Source organism: Herpailurus yagouaroundi, unplaced genomic scaffold (genome assembly GCF_014898765.1).
Source record: "Herpailurus yagouaroundi ecotype Mexico unplaced genomic scaffold, PumYag 162, whole genome shotgun sequence".
Classification (NCBI taxonomy): domain Eukaryota; kingdom Metazoa; phylum Chordata; class Mammalia; order Carnivora; family Felidae; genus Herpailurus; species Herpailurus yagouaroundi.
This window is the reverse complement of record NW_024412403.1, coordinates 3,548,441-3,563,673: the sequence shown is the minus strand read 5'-3', so window position 1 is coordinate 3,563,673 and position 15,233 is coordinate 3,548,441. Positions and strand designations below refer to the sequence as shown.

Genomic DNA, 15,233 nt, shown 5'->3' with positions numbered 1-15,233 from the left:
TACGCTTCTGAGAGTCTCCTGAAGCAGATACAGGGAGGTGCTCCCCCCCGTTCCATCAACGAGGGTGTCAAGCGAGTTTAAGAGGCCCGTCTGAGGCCCGAGGTCAGAAGGCAGCAGTCCGGCTGGCTCGATCCTCTGTGCTACCCTTGCTTAACCCCGGGGACTGGTGACCATGCACCCCTGAGCCCGCCCCCGGGGCCCAGATCTGAGGTGCACTGGGGTCGGCCCCTCCTTTCACCCGGCCCCCTGTGCCTGGCCCTCTGCTAGTCTCCACAGAGCCAATCCGGACGGGGACCTGAGCCCCAGAGGACCTGTTCCAGAGAGGAAGCAAGCCCGCGTTCACGCACGCGGCGAGAAATGCCAGTGCCGTGGAGAGGGGGGAGCCACCTGGGCCTTAGAGTCCACAGGAACAACTCACCTGTCCTTCCTGGAGGGAGGGGGCTGCTGACAAGGTGACCTCGGACTCCTGATCATGCCCGTAGAGACCCAGTGGGGGCAGGTCACCCTCATGCGCCTGACACGAGGGACATTCCACACTGTCCGTAGCGGGCACCAACACCCGCACCAAGATACAAGATCCTCTTTAAAAAGTTGTTTCTTAAATAAACGGGAGAGAAGAGACAAATCCCCCGCAGACAAGAGTTTCTGTGGATACCCTGTCCTCCGAGAGGGGAGCGCCCTCTCTGTCCTTAGGTGCGGGCTGTGCACGGTGACGTCATAGCTACAGGGAAGGGACCTGACAGACGGCCCCGCCAGGGGACCAAGGTCAGTGCCAACAGTGACAGGGCGCGTGACGGCCTGCACCCTGGACACGTGTTGTGAAGATGTCACTTCACCTCTGAGACCACCCTCCCCAAACCCGCTCCCAGGCTCCTCAGGAGGGAAACGTCCCGCACACGCCAGCAGAGGGCACTTTGCTGTCGGGGTCAGAACCCAGGAAGGTGGGCCGAATTGCCGGGCAGGAGGAGCCCTGGGAGGCGTGACGGCTGAGTCATGTGGTGTCCCACACAGAACGAGGTCAAAGGAGACGTTAGATGAAAGTCCTTGGGTTAGGTAAACATAACGCGTCAGTGCTGGGCTCCTGACTGTGGCAGCGACAGCAAGCCATATAAGGCGGTGACCCAGGGAAAGCGGGCACAGGGCACGCGGCCCGTGTGCCGTCTTGGCAAAACTAACATGCACCCAAGACTTTTCTCAAGCAAAACCATAAGCAGCAACCCAGAAGCGGCCTGTAGACTCATGGGCAGGATGGCCGGCCTTCTGGGCGTCCGGCCCGGTGAACCCTCCCCCACGGGCCCCTGAGGCCCCTGGAACTTTCCTGTCTCCGGTGACCCTGCTTCTCTTCTGCATTTCTGTTCAGTCCTCGTAGAGCCAGACCCGGAGCTCACCAGCCACTCGCTCCTTCTCCTGCTTGGAGGCCATGGCAGGCCCCCCGAGGGCACGGACCCCATGCCCAGGCAGACACCATGCCCGCCCCCTTCCCCTCCTCTCCCGTGTCTGCCTGACACTCACCCTGCCCATCGGCTCAGAGCGCTGTCCTCGGCCCCTCAGGCCCTTCCGCTCCTGGGACAATCAGAGGCCCCATCGGGTCAGCAGAGAGAGGCAGAGGAAGGGCTCTGGGGAGTCCCAGCAGGCGGCAGGCCCTCCGACATCAGGCCCCCCTTTGTGCTCCTGCCTGCGTGGGGCACAGAAGATGCTGGGAGGGGCCACAGCAGACCAGTAACAGTCATCTGCTCTGTGGGATCAGAGGAAGGACAGAGCAGGGACTCCAGACTCCAGAAAACATGGGTTATGGGTGATTATCACTTTGTGTGTGTGCTTTATTTATATATTGTTGTGCACACGCTCACAAGCATCTGTTTTTACAGGCTTTGGTTTGTGTCATTTTAGGTTTCCAGGCACTTTTTTCCCCCAATCAGTTACTTTTCTTTTACTGTCCTCGGTTTGTGCTCCCCCCTCCCCCCAGCCTTGTATGTATTGCTTTTTGAAAACCAAAGCTCCTCTCAGTTTGTCATTTAGGACTTGGTGACCGTCACACTGGTGTCTTGGGCCCTGCCCTCTTCCCCATCCTTCCTGGCATTTGCCATTACCCGGGTTGGGTTTTAGGTACTGCAGAGCCACCGGCACGTGTCACAGAAGGCCCCTCGCGGGAACATGGACATGGGCGTTGATGCTGGCCCCCTCCGGGGTAGGGACAAGTCTGTGTCCTTCTTTCCCACGTTGGCAGGTGTGGTGTGCTGAGTAAAATAGTTGCTGATTGAAATAGTTGCTGATTGAAGAATTCTGAGAGTTCTCTCAACCAGAATGTGTTTGGACAGATATCTCTGATGGTGTCTTACTGTTGAAAACCCTTAAACTTTGTGTATTTTTCCAAAGTAAGTTTGGATCGGACTAGATTTTAGATTTTTCTGATGGAAAACGCCCCACGTTTTGAATTGCTTCGAAAATTGGGTAAATTGTCGTAAGGAGGGGCAGGCTGGTTTCTCACTGATGCAGCTGAGATGGGCCTCACATCTGTTTTTCCCTCTCGTCTAGGGCACGCACAAAAGTCTCAAAGGAAACTCCCACGCCCTCGCCACCGTGACCGCCATCATTGACGGGACCGGGTCTGTAGGTGAGTGGTTATCTTTAGGGCTAAGAAGTTAATTGTGGTCATAGGGGAAACCACATTGTCACATCCTAGTTAACAGATGCCAAGAATTCCAAGGGTCTGGATAATACTAGTATTGGCTGGCCTTTTTTGGGGTTTTTTTGTTGTTGGTTTTTTTTACTGCACAAAACACTCTTTACAGTATTGTTATAATGCTTATTCTAAAAGAAAGATTATTTTTCAAGAATCCTTCAAAGATTATTTTTTAGTTAGGTGGTGTAATGATGCTGATAAAATTTTTTTTTAATAATCTCAGTTAATTTCACAAAGAGAACTTAATCCAAAATTTCATCCAAATACGTAAGACCTACACAAAGTCTTGACAAAATGGAGAATGTCTCTCTTGTCGTAAAGGTGGTACTTACTTAAAATTAAGTATACTCTGTACTTAAAATTTAAAAATATTAACTTTTTAAAATAAAAAATTATTGGGGAGCCTGGCTGGCTCAGTCAGTTAAGCAAACAACTTTGGTTCAGGTCATGATCTCACAGCTCGTGAGTTCGAGCCCCACATCAGGCTCTGTGCTGACAGCTTAGAGCCTGGAGCCTGCTTCGGATTCTGTGTCTCCCTCTCTTTCTCTCTGCCCCTCCCTTGCTCTCTCTCTCTCACTCTCAAAAATAAACATTAAAAATTTTTAAAAATAAATAAAAATTACTAATAGTTTTTACTAATGGAAAAATATGGTATTTATAATCACTTAAAGTGCAGTTAGTATTTCAGCAAAGGTGTGAATTTATGTTAATAATTTATTGCAAAAACCAACTAAGGGCGATTTGATTAATTTTTTTACCAAAGAGTTCAGATCATTACTGTTGACAAGTTTGGATCATTTAATGAGAAAAGAGGCTCTAACAGTTACCATTAGAGTTACCGTGAAAAACTGATCTTTTCTAAAATGCCCACCTCACAAGCCCATAGGCTGCAGGAACGGTCTAAGGTGCAGATCACGGGCAGGAGAGTAAAGAGAGCATCCCCACGCTCAGTCTAGGGTCAAGGGCACGCATGTCAGAGCGACGATTCACTGTGGCACGACCATAACATCTGAGGTGCGTTACGTTACAAAATTTCCACAACCAGATTTTTACAATTGCAAGTAGAAGAAAGTAGTTCCAAAATATGATGTTCAGATCAATTTCAGTATTCAGAAGGTTCGGTCCCCGTTCAGAAACAGGTAAATGGTATATATTTATCAACGAGTTAGGACGAATCGTAAAGGATCGGCCAGCCTTTTTCAACTACGAGCAGGTCAAAAGCACGTGCGGACCCAGGGGAAGGGGGGTGCGGGCGCCGTCTGTCCGCCCTGGTCGGACGGCTCCAGAGGAGGCACGGGCACGTGACTGGCTGGAAGTGGTTTCCCTCCGTGTGAACGAACGCGTACTCAGCTTTTCACCCGGGCCAGCCGTTGGCACCCCGCGGCCTCTGGGCCACTGACCTCCTGACTTTACCGCTGCCATTTGGCGACAGACAGAATCTGAATTAGGTGCACGTGGCAGGAAAACTAGTAAGTGCCCAGGCATAAGAGATCGAGGTGTCGGCAGCCTCGTTACAGTTCTGGAAGAGCATTGCGTAGCACGCTCTGGAGGACAGGGGGCTGCAAGACGCGTGGGTCCTGCACTCAGAGACGGGCAGGTGCGAACCATGAAGCCTGTTCTTACCCACGAGTCAGAAGGCTGACGGCAGCGTTCTTGACCTCTCTCCGCCTTCGTGCAGGGAGCACGCGCTCTGTGATGGCTCCCTGCCAGGGACCCTGCAGCCTCCTGAACGGGCCTGCCCTGCTCCAGGCGCTGCCCTCCTACACTGGTCCCTCGCTGGATGCGGGAAGCTGATGCTCAGGAGCTTGGCTGGCGACGCCCGCGGCCACCCTGGAGGATCCTGGGTCGCATCCTGCCGTCACCTGCCGCCGCCCCAGGCACCCGAAGCAGGGGGACTGAGAGAGAGAGGGCAAGCCGGGTGGGGAGGGGCATCTGGGCATCTGGGACGGTCTCGTGGCAGTAAAGCCGAGCTTTTGCCAGACAAAGGCAGCTCAGTAGAAGCACAGTTGTACCTGCCCCCGGGGCCGCCCCTCTGTGTGGCTGTGGGAGGTTTCCCTCCTGGTGGTGCCCGCGGGCATGCGTGCCAGCCGCATAGAAACAGCCGCCGTCCTGTCCTGGGCGCCCACTGCCGTCTCACTAATGCAGAATCCTAAGTCCTCCCCACCACTCTCCGCAGCCATACGGCCTCCCTGCGGCTGCTCTCAGACACCAGCGTGTCCCCGTGTGGGGCCTTTGCACGAGCTGTGCCCCGTGCTGGAGGAGCTCCCCTAGGGGAACCTCATGTCTGTGCCCTGTGCCCTGGGAGTCTTTGCTCAGGAATAACACCACCCTTTCAGTGAGACGTCTCGGCCTGTGTGGAACACGGACCCTTGTCACCCGCACTCTGAAACGCGGACCCTTGTCACCCGCACTCTGGAAGGAGGACCCTCGTCACCCTCAGCCAGGGCCCCTCTACCCTGGCGTCTTCTCCGCAGCACCTTCCACCTGCCTGCCTCATGCCATCCCCTCACCCTCTGCCTCAATGGAAGCTGCCCGAGGACAGGAAGTCGCTTCACTCTCTGCTGTACTCTCAGCACAGAGACGGTGCCTGGAGCACAGTAGTCACTCAGTGAACGGGTGGAAAATGAATTGCCTGGCGGCTCCCACACCCAGAATCCCACACGGGGCCGGGCCGCCTCCCGTTGGGGGTGCTGACTTCACAGGGGAGGGGCCGGGTCGGAGAGGCCTGCACGGTACAGCAGGACAGGGCCACCCGCCCCTGGGTCACAGGAGCCCCGGTCCCTGCCCCGGCCGCCTTCCCAGGGCCCCCGGCAGCTCGCTTCCCGCAGCAGGTTCTGATCGTTCTAAGATGCACGGGGTGACGTGGCCGTTGTGAGGGGGCCACGCTTGAGCCTCTGTTGCTCCCCAAAGCCATACCTGCCCCGTATTTGGATCACGGGGTGACTTTGAATTTGCTGGGCAGTGTCCGTGGTCACCCCTGTGGTGTTTAAACTGAGACGGTTCCCCTTCGGGGAACACGGGGACGCGTCCGGGAAGGGGGGGGGGGCGCTGTGCCCAGGGCGGTCGTCTGCAGGGCAGCACGGTCTGCCCACGTGGAGCAGGTCCCCCGCTGTCCCCACTGCCATGGCCCGCGAGAGACTTCCCAGGGCCTGGAGGACATGCTCGGCCACAAGTCGGGACGCCTGTGGGCTGAGCTCAGTCACGTGAGCCGGGTGACTTGGAACCGCCTTCTGTGCCTTCTGTCCCCAGAGGACGGTCCACGAGTCCGTCCAGCTGCCACCGTGAAGCCGTGTCTTGGGGCTAACTTGCCGCTCTCAGAAGGGTCGACAGCAGAGGATGGCCGTTTACAAGGACGGAAACGCGAACTGGGTGAAAACCACACCTTTCTTGGCTCTCTTCTCAAAACAAGAGGGAGCAGAAGTGCCGAGAGTGGAACGTGTGCATCGGGGAGCCCCCAGGAGAGACACCGGGGCACAGCTCTACGCGCGTTCTCCCCCGCAAGGGACGGCCGAGGGCAAGCAGACCGGCTCGGCCTCGCCACTGACGGGCGGGGTGCACCGGCCACGGGGCCCTGGTGCCTCAACCCCCACGGCACCTGCAGTGCTGTTCGCTCCTGGCCCGCGGGCCCAGGAAGTGGCCGTGGCGGAGCAAGCCGCGTCCCCGCCCTCCTCTCTCCCCCCAAGTGCCGCCCGCTACACAGAGGAAAGAAAGGCTTGAGTGGAAACGCACACAGCTCAGCCAAAAACCCCGTTCACAGAGCGCTCACCCTGACGCGCCCACGCCGAGCCGTAAATACTGGTTTGGACGGGGGCAAAGCTCAGCGAATAGTAACTAGGCCAACGTCTTCTCACAGCTCACCGCGGCCCCGTGGTTCCGGTGACACGGTTTATGTGCCTGGTGCGTTCCCAGGGCTTAGAGCCGCCTCCCCGTGGGGTGCGAGCCCTTGTCGTTCCTCTGTGTTTCACACACGGCGACCGCACAGCGCCCCGAGTTTCCTCCTGCTAAGTTTTATTTTATCAGAGTAACACTTGATGCAACTGTTGAGGCCAGGTAGCCTCACGGGCCGATTATGACGTGGGACGCGGGTCCCCGTGCCCCCGCCAGCTCCCTCCTCGTAGATGCAGCCTCGTCGGCTCTTCCCTGCGGTCTGAGCTGCGTACGAGCCTACACGCTTCTCCGTCCCTCGGCCCGACACTGCTGTCCTCCTGCGAAGAAGGCCGGGGCTCGGCTCTCACCCCCTCCCCAGCCCCCTCAGTCGACACCGCTCCTCGGGTCGCAGCACTCACTCTAGGCCAAGAAGTGAGCTTTTTGTGGTTATGCTTGCGCCCTGGCTTCCCCCCGTCAGCCGAGAGGGGCCACCGGCCACAGCGCTCCCACGCCTCGTCCCGCAGCCGCTTCCGCCACGTTCCCGCGTCGGACCCGTCTTCCAGCTTCCGTGTCTGCTCCTCTTTAGTGGAGACCTCCAGTGGCTTCCTGAGCAGTAGCCCACGGGAAGCGGAGCCTGAGGGCTGGGAGTCCGTGCGGTCTGGATTCTGCTGCAGCCTGTGGATACGAATCCCGGGCTAAAACTCCTTCAGGATTCCAGTGTCTTGTAGCTTCCATGGTCTCTGTTGAGAAGTCTGTTGTCCCCCCCCCCCCCAGCCCAGCCTGCTTCCCCCCAAAACCTCTGGGCACGCTTCTTTATCTCTGGTGCCTTTCTTTGTCCCCTGTGCCCCGGGCACCCGGGGGCTCACCTGCCTGGAGACACGTGCCCTTCCTCACGCATCTCCCTTACCGCCGTCTGTCTCTAAGTCCTGGAAAACTGATGCGTCAGGTTTTAACACTTGTGGGCTGATCCTCGCATTTTTTCTTTTTTTCCTTTCTTCCTGTCGTTTTCTCTTTTCTCCGCTTTCTCAGAGATGTTCTTGACTTTCCAGTCTTCGTTTTGGTTGTCATCATGTTAACATGCGTTAGTTCTCACTTCTTGGATGCAGCGTTTAGTAGACTGAATCGTGAAGTGTTGCTGCTGGTTTTGTGAGAGTGTCATGTGGCTCAACTCGATTTTCTGTCGCTTACCTGAAGGTTTTACAATTTCCCGGGAATTTTCTCCTCCCCAGTTTGCTTCTTTCCTCCCGGTTCCCCTCCCTCCGACTTGTTTGCTCTCACCTTGGAGCTGTCCTCAGACACAGGTGAGCTGGGCTGGCCCATCGTATATTTGTATTTAAGGATGAGCCACTGAGCACTTGCTAGAAGCCCTTTCCACACGGAATGATGCATCAACCACTGGTCGTCGTGGTCATGGGATCCAACTAGAATCTGGAGGCAGAGACTCCCCAGTGCCCGCCGGGGTGTGGGCCTGCGGCCAGCACTCCCATCATTGTCGGGGAGGGCGGGCACCTGCTCAGTGGAAGTGAAATGTACGCATACGTCCATACTTTATATATATGCATACTTTTCCCCAGACCACTTAGGGAGCAAATTGCGGAAGGCTGCCCCTTTCCCAGTAACTGTGTATTCAGTGTGCATTCCCTGAAGGCAAAGGATCCCCTGATGTAACCACAGTGCCCCATCATCAACTGAGGAAGTTAACACTGACACGGTCTTAGCATCTACAAACCTTACTCGTATTTCCCCAATGACACATCTCCTAACCAAAGCGTATCTGAGATCGTGCATTAGATTCAGATTTCATTAATAAAGTTTTCAATTGGGATTGTTGGATCCAAAGAATGAGCGTGTTAAGGTCAATACATATTTTTAGATTTGCTTCCAGAAACAGGCCATGCCCGTCGCGTCCTCACCAGGACTGAGCATGAGCGAGCCTTTTCCCCCCACAAGTCTGGGAGGTGGGGATGAGATTGTGCTGTTCAGCGTGTTTTTCTTTAACTGTGAGGGAGGCGTCGGGCACCCTGCTGTGTGCTCGCTGGGCCTGGGTGTGTCGGATAGTCGCCTTCCAGCGTTTTCCTCACCCGGCTCCTGTGTGCCCTTGCCCCCCTCCAGGAGCCGCGCTGGGCCCCCTGCTGGCTGGGCTCCTCTCCCCGTCTGGATGGAACAACGTGTTCTACATGTTGATGGTTGCAGACGCCTGTGCCTTACTGGTAAGTCTCTGTGGCTGTCGTCCCAACACGGTGACGCTCTTTCCGACGGAAGTGCGGTCCTCAGGAAGGCCTGGCCCGTGACAGACCCTAGCTTTCCCGAGTGCTCGCGATCCGAGGCCTTCCTCTTTCTGGTCTGAACAAATGTCAGAGCAGAAGCCGGCCTGCCGCTCTGCAGCTTTAGGCAGGATGGTGGGGAGGCAGAGAGCAGGGGCTCCCTGCGTGGGATCCCAGCCCCGTCCTCTGCCGAGTGTGTGTGCACCTGGGGCAGGTGACTTGGCCTCTCTGTTCTGCAGCTCCCGCGTTGGTTAAACAGGCATAATAATGGCACCCCAAGACAGGATCATCGAGGGGACTTGGAGGAGACGGCAGGCCGAAACCCACGTCCTACGTGGTGACCTCCGTTGCCACAGTGCTCCTCCTGCGCCCTGCAGCCCCCGGGGAAAGCGGCCTGACTCTCGGAGCCCAAAGGGGTGGGAAAGAAGGAGCAGAGGCTGTGGGTGCCGGCCCCCAGCTTCCGTCTGCGGCCCCTGCAGGACAGAGAGGCCCGGGCACCGGTCAGAAGCGGGCCGTGCTCACCCGAGTGGCCAGCGTGCGCTCAACCTGCGGCCGCCCTGCGCACGGGGTCCCCGACCTGAAGCCACGTGCCTCCTCTCGCTTCCCCAGAAAAACCCCCGAGGTTGATCCCTGTAAGGGTGAGTCGAGGATTTGGAAATATCAGCTCTGAGAGTTCTGTATTTTCATTCCAGGGCTGTTCCACAGCCCCCCATGTCGTAGAGGATCCAGGGCCAGCTTTCAACTCGGGAGCCTGTTAGGTTTTTAAGAGGCTCTTCCTCAAAGCATTTGTTTTTATAAATGCCTGAGGGCTTTAGTTAAGTCCCAGATCATTTCAACTAAGTGGCCCCGAGACTGCCATCATCATGGCTGGTTAGAGACTGAAGACTGTCCCTCAGCAATGCGGGGGAACACACATTATGCGCCCTTTTAGATGCACAGCCAACCCCGTGGAAAGGAAGGGTATCCTCGGGACGGGACCCAGAATGTCGAAGCGGCATAGACAAGTACCCAGGCTAGAGCAGTGGGAATCGGGGAGTGGCTGGTTCTGCCCCCCTGGGGAGCAGAGGTGGGGCTTCAGGCCCGCACGAGTGGGGCAGGAGGCCAGGACCCTCAGTGGGCTGGGCTCCAGCGAGCACGTGGGTCCGAGAGACAAGGATCTGTGTCCACCTCAGCCTGTTCACCAGGTTGGAGGGGGCTAGTCGTCCCTGAGGATTTTTAGCCACGGACCTGCCTATGGTAAGCTTAGATTTTTGAACTTAGGTAAATACACATAATGTGTACCCAAAAATTGAGTAAAATGGGTCTGGAACCGTGATACGCCTGGTTCTTGGGCAGAAGCAACCCTAAAACCATTTGCAAGGGGCAAACCTCAACCCGCTGCCCGGATCCCCACTGCTAACGCCCGGCAGAGAGGAGCCTGAAATTGGGAAACGGTCCACCGTGACTGAGGTGACAGACGCGACAAACGGCAGAGTCAGACCCCCCCAAAATTGCAGATAACGTGGTTATCAGATAGACGTAGCAGTACTGAAGACGTCCGAGAAGGATGTGGGTTCACGAGCAAAGAAGGGGAGCCCGTGGAGCACAGAGACAAGGACGTCCCCGGGTACAGCCCAGCACGCGGAAGCCGTGGCTGCCGCCAGGGATGAAGCACAGAACGGAGCCCCGGGGAGGAACGTAGAGACGGGGCCGAGCACAGTCGAAGACGGAACAGCCGACAGCTTCCGGGCACAGAAGGCGGGGCCGCGCGGCCGACAAGAAGGGCGAGCGCACGCGTGCAAACGTGACCGTGAGCGGCCCGCCGTCACCGGGCAGCGCTGGGGTTGCGGGCCAGACGGCACGTGTGGTGCGTCGGAATTCAGAAAGGACAGAGAACAGGATGTGAGAGTGGTAAACAGGCAAGTGGTGACCGGAAGCAAGCTGGACCGGCCAGGCCAGGTGAGACCCAAACGGGAGAGCGGGAGGAGTCCGCAGGCGGCCTAAACACCAGACAGACGTCTTCTCTCCGCGGGTCAAGAGGCCTGTCCCACCCCCGAAGTCTGAGGCTGGAACCCCAGCACCCAGCAGGTCAGGTCACCCTGTGGGGTCAGACCTGGGGCCTGCCGGACTCTCAGGGGCACGTGCGCAGAGCCCGGTGGCCATGCTGTCACACCCATGGGCTGACCCCCGCCGACCCGGGCCAGGGGGCTCCAGGCGTCTGGGCAGGCACTTAGAGCAGGCGGGCCTCCCTGGGCTTGCCCGCAGACACGGCTCTCCGTCACATGCGACAGTGTGACCTTTTTAAAAAAAATTTTTTTTTAATCTTTACTTTTGAGAGAGAGAGAGAGAAACAGAGCACGAGCAGGGGAGGGGCAGGGAGAGAGGGAGACACAGAAGCCGAAGCAGTTTCCAGGATCTGAGCTGTCAGCACAGAGCCCGATGTAGGGCTCGAACTCCCGAACCACGAGATCGTGAACTGAGCCGAAGTCGGACGCTTCACCGACTGAGCCGCCCAGGTCCTCCCCCCTACTTCTCCCCCCTCCCCGCAAGAGTGTGACCTTTGTCCTTCAGGTTCGTTACTACTGTCTGCAGTGTTTCATGCCACCTTAAACACTCGTCATTTCCTTCCCTTTTCCCTTTGTGTCCGGGATCTGCTTTGGATGATGGCGGGTCTTCTGCGAACGCTCAACACGGCACATTCGGCGGGACGTGTGTCGACCAGGTGCCCAGCTCCAGGCGAGCAGGCCCATGCTGGGCTGCTGGAGGCTCACGTTGCCAGGGTCCGCTTGGTCCACAGGAACGTCCCCCTCACCGCCAGCCCCACGCTCGGCCCCTGACACGTTCCCTGCTTTACCCCTGTGACCGTATGCGCACCGATCGAGGGTCAGGCACGGCAGCCAGACCGCGCTTTCTCTGAAGGAGTCACCCCTGTTCTCCTCACCGGCCACTTCTCTTCAGAGCTTCTGCTTGAACCACGAGCGCTGAAGGCTCCCCTGCTTCCTGGAGCTCTGACCTGAGGCCACGCCGGCCCTCTCTCGGCCCACTGGTCCCTCCTGGGCCTTGGAAGGGGCCCTCCTGTGGGGCTGGGGTCAGCTTGCGGAAAGACCGGGTCCGCAGCCACACAGGCAGAACCAGTTAGCTGGCGTGGCACCAGGTCACCGGTCTGTCTCCGTAAACGGACCCAGCCCTGTGGGCGCGTACGGGGCAGAACTCTGTCCCTGGTTTACTCCCACGGCAGCTGCGGAGGCTGCGGGCGAGGGGCCCGGCGGAGCCCAGCGCTCTCCCAGGAGTTTCCTGAGAAAACGCGGCTGCTCCAAACGTGAGCCTGGTCCGCCTCTGGGTGCCGGGGCCCATGAGAGGCTCACCTGGCCTTCAGAGTCCCCCGTGCGGCTCTCCAGGGCCCCCACCCAGAGTCACCGCGATCGTGGGTCACCTGGTCTACATTCTCTTTCCCTAATGTGGGTATTTTATGATTGGACTCGTTTCATTTGCAACGTTACTTGATCCCGGACGTTTTAGGCTGAAACCTGTCCTTACCTCCAGGAGCACGGCCTCCGTGCGGCTCACAGGCCCACAGCCCTGCCCTGGGGCCCGGGGCACCCCAGCGTGTGATGTGGGGCCCACACAGCCGCCCCCAAGTGAGCTTCCGAGAGCACTGATGCAGGGTCCCTGCCCGCAGTAACGGCTTCTGTCTTTGGTCTTTGTTCCGGTCGCAGTTCCTGATTCGTCTCATTCACAAGGAGCTGAGCTGCCCGGGGTCAGCGGCCGGGGACCAGGTTCTGTAAGTGCCCCCTCCCCTTGCCCCCTGCCACCGGTCAGAGGTCAGAGAGCAGCTCCAGGACGGGCCTGCCTGCCTGCCTTCCACACCTGGCCTCTCCTAAAATGGAAGGAAAAGAAAGCCCACCCACCGTCTCATCATCCCACGTCTCGTCTCGTTCATGCTGATTTGTCCTTTCCTAATAAATGCCTCCGGGCGGCTGATGGTGGCAATTAATCTCTCCTCAGAAGCTGAGGGAAAACATCAGGGAAATTGCCTTCTGGGTTGTCTTTGAGCTGCGGCTTAGAGACAAGAATAGGAGCCCCCACAGCCAGCCTGCCCCACCCCCCGCCCGCCCCATCTCTGTCCCTCCTCGTCCCCAGGGCTGCGGGTGGGGCGGGGCTGCACCCCCCAGGTGGCTCCAGAGGCTCTGGGGGGGAGGGGGGGCTGTGCGTCCTTCCTGTGCCATTTCTGGCTGTGTCACCAGCTGCTCCTTTGTCCTCCTCTTCCAGGTTCAAGGAACACTGACCGCCGAGTCCCCTGGAGGGAGGCGGGCCCGTCCTTCGCCAACGGTCTGTCAAGGGAAAGTTCAAATAAAGGATCCTGTGTTGGAAAGAATGATTGACCCTTGCCTTTTGCACACACACCTGGAAAAGACACAAAAGCCGCCTTGAGGAGTCCAGCTGCCGTTTTAGGCGAGCCGTGGGGCTCAGCACCGCGGACAGGAGGCGCGTGGGAAGTGCCCTCACCACGGCGGAGCCGGGGGACACGTGGCTGGGCGGGCGGGTCCCCGGCGGGTGGCACTCAGGTCAGCCTGAGTCTCGGGCGCTCCAGCCTAGGACGTTAGAACAGGTGCGTGTCGCGCTGGCAGGGACCTTGATGTCACCTGAACGGGCCGTGTCGGGGACCCGATGCCGCAGCGGGCGCGAGAACGCAGCCAGCACGGAGCCCAGGCTCTGGGAGGACAGAAGAAACCCGATGCCGGGTCAGAAACCAGGACGGACCTCGGGGCCCTCAGGTCTCCCGCAAGACTTCCCGCCACCGCCCCTGGCTCCTCACCGGCCTGCAGAACTGTCGACGAGTGGGCAGCCGCGAGGCCATCGGCCTGCCCGTCGAGGGCCCTGGGAACACCAGGCCCGAACACCTGGATGCGTCTGCCATCTGAGCGCCGCGGTGGCCGCTGCTGCTGGTCCCTGCGGGGCTCGGGGAGGACGTGGCCGGGGTGGGCGGGCCTGGCGCAGTGAGTCACCTGCGACACACCAGGCGCCTGGAACTGTCTCCAGCCCCGCGGCACCAGCGTGGGGTGATTTATTTAAGATGTGCTGTGTGTTCTAGAAATCCAAGAAAATAAATGGCATTTTGTTATTTATTAAGACGAACTCTGTTTTTGGCCATTTGTCTTCCCAGTTGTTGCCTAGCAGAATACTTGTCTGCTCTTTGAAATAAAACGGTTTTTTAAAGCTTATTTTGATGTATTTACTTATTTTGAGAGAAAGAGCCCAAAGCAGGCTCCTCACTGTCAGCGCAGAGCCCAGCACGGGCTCATTCTCACAAAGCGGGAGATCCCGACCTGAGCCGAAATCAAGGGGCGCCCCGAGAGAAAATGTTTAAAAAATAGCTCAAGCAGCATGTTGATGACGTCTGCTCATGTTTCCCTCATGTTAAAGAAAAAAAAAAACAAAACACTTCCAAACACTGTGCGTTCTTGGTTTTCTCGGGGTTGGACACAGTCCGTAGCTCTGCAGCTGGAAGGAGAGGCTGTTGGTGGCAAAGCCAGGGCCGCCCTGCTGGGGGAGGGGCTGAGTCTGGGCAGTTTGCGAATTATGCGAATGCCACCCGGGGAGGAGCAGGGCCGCCCCTGAAACTTCCCTGAAACTGCCGGTGCTCGGTGCGGTGCTCGGTGCCGGCTCTGAGTTTCTCCCCAACAACAGGCGACAGGCGCCTTCTCCGTCTGCGTGACGGGGGCCGTGTGGTGGCCTCCCCCGTGCCACAGTGCCAAGGGCCACGGCCGGGAATGGCCCCGGTGGAGGCTTCTGCTGCGGGCTCTGCGGAGAAGGGCCAGAGAGACGAGGGGTCTCCTGCAGGCGGTTGTCCTCACCAGACAGGCTTGCTTTGCTCAATAACGAAAGCTGCTTATTACACGTGTAGAAGTTCCCTCCTGCTAGAATAAAACTTGCCCAAGCACCGAGTGGATTGCACGGTGCCTTACACACGGTTCGCTCCGCCCACGGGGTTCTCTTTCCCTCTGGTTCCTTCCGTCTTGTGTTTCCTCTTTGCGGCTGGGGTCACTCCTTTCTGCCTTCCTTCCCTGTCCCGGGCGGCAGGGGCCCCGAGGCCTGTGCTCGCTATGCCCGGACAGCCTCTTGCTCGCCCCACGGCCTGTGTCCGAGGCGGGCAGGGCCAATAGTGACTAACGCACAGAGAATCCTTCACCGTGACGTTCTGGGGCCCCCTGTTCCCCGAGGCTCGAACCCGTCAAATGCCTGGGGGAGACCTTCAGCAGACCCTCTGACCCTCTTTGCTTCTGCCCCCACCCCAAAGAGCAGCCACCATCGCCTGTGGTTCGGCGGCAGGAAGCTTTTGGGCCATTATTTTTCCCGAGTCTGGGACTGAAGTCGAGACAGTCTCCCACGAGCCACAGAGGACGGCCGCTCCGTGCTCCGAGCCTGCAGGGGCCCCCAGA

The 15,233-nt window shown here is 58.3% G+C and overlaps 1 protein-coding gene across 8 annotated transcripts in view; it reads left to right on the top strand.

Annotated features, from left to right (window-relative positions):
* SLC37A1 (solute carrier family 37 member 1) overlaps positions 1-14,015 on the top strand; it is an 87,281-nt gene extending 73,266 nt beyond the window's left edge. For 7 of the 8 annotated variants that reach the window (XM_040483845.1, XM_040483841.1, XM_040483844.1 and 4 more), the window contains 4 exons: positions 2,536-2,614; positions 8,663-8,760; positions 12,510-12,574; positions 13,063-14,015. In XM_040483845.1, coding sequence (XP_040339779.1) covers positions 2,536-2,614; positions 8,663-8,760; positions 12,510-12,574; positions 13,063-13,078 — 258 coding nt within the window. In that variant the 3' untranslated portion in view covers positions 13,079-14,015. Of the gene's footprint in view, positions 1-2,535; positions 2,615-8,662; positions 8,761-12,336; positions 12,478-12,509; positions 12,575-13,062 lie in introns of those variants that run through there. The other variant, XM_040483846.1, reaches the window with a different exon arrangement.
* Positions 14,016-15,233: the final 1,218 nt, after the last annotated feature.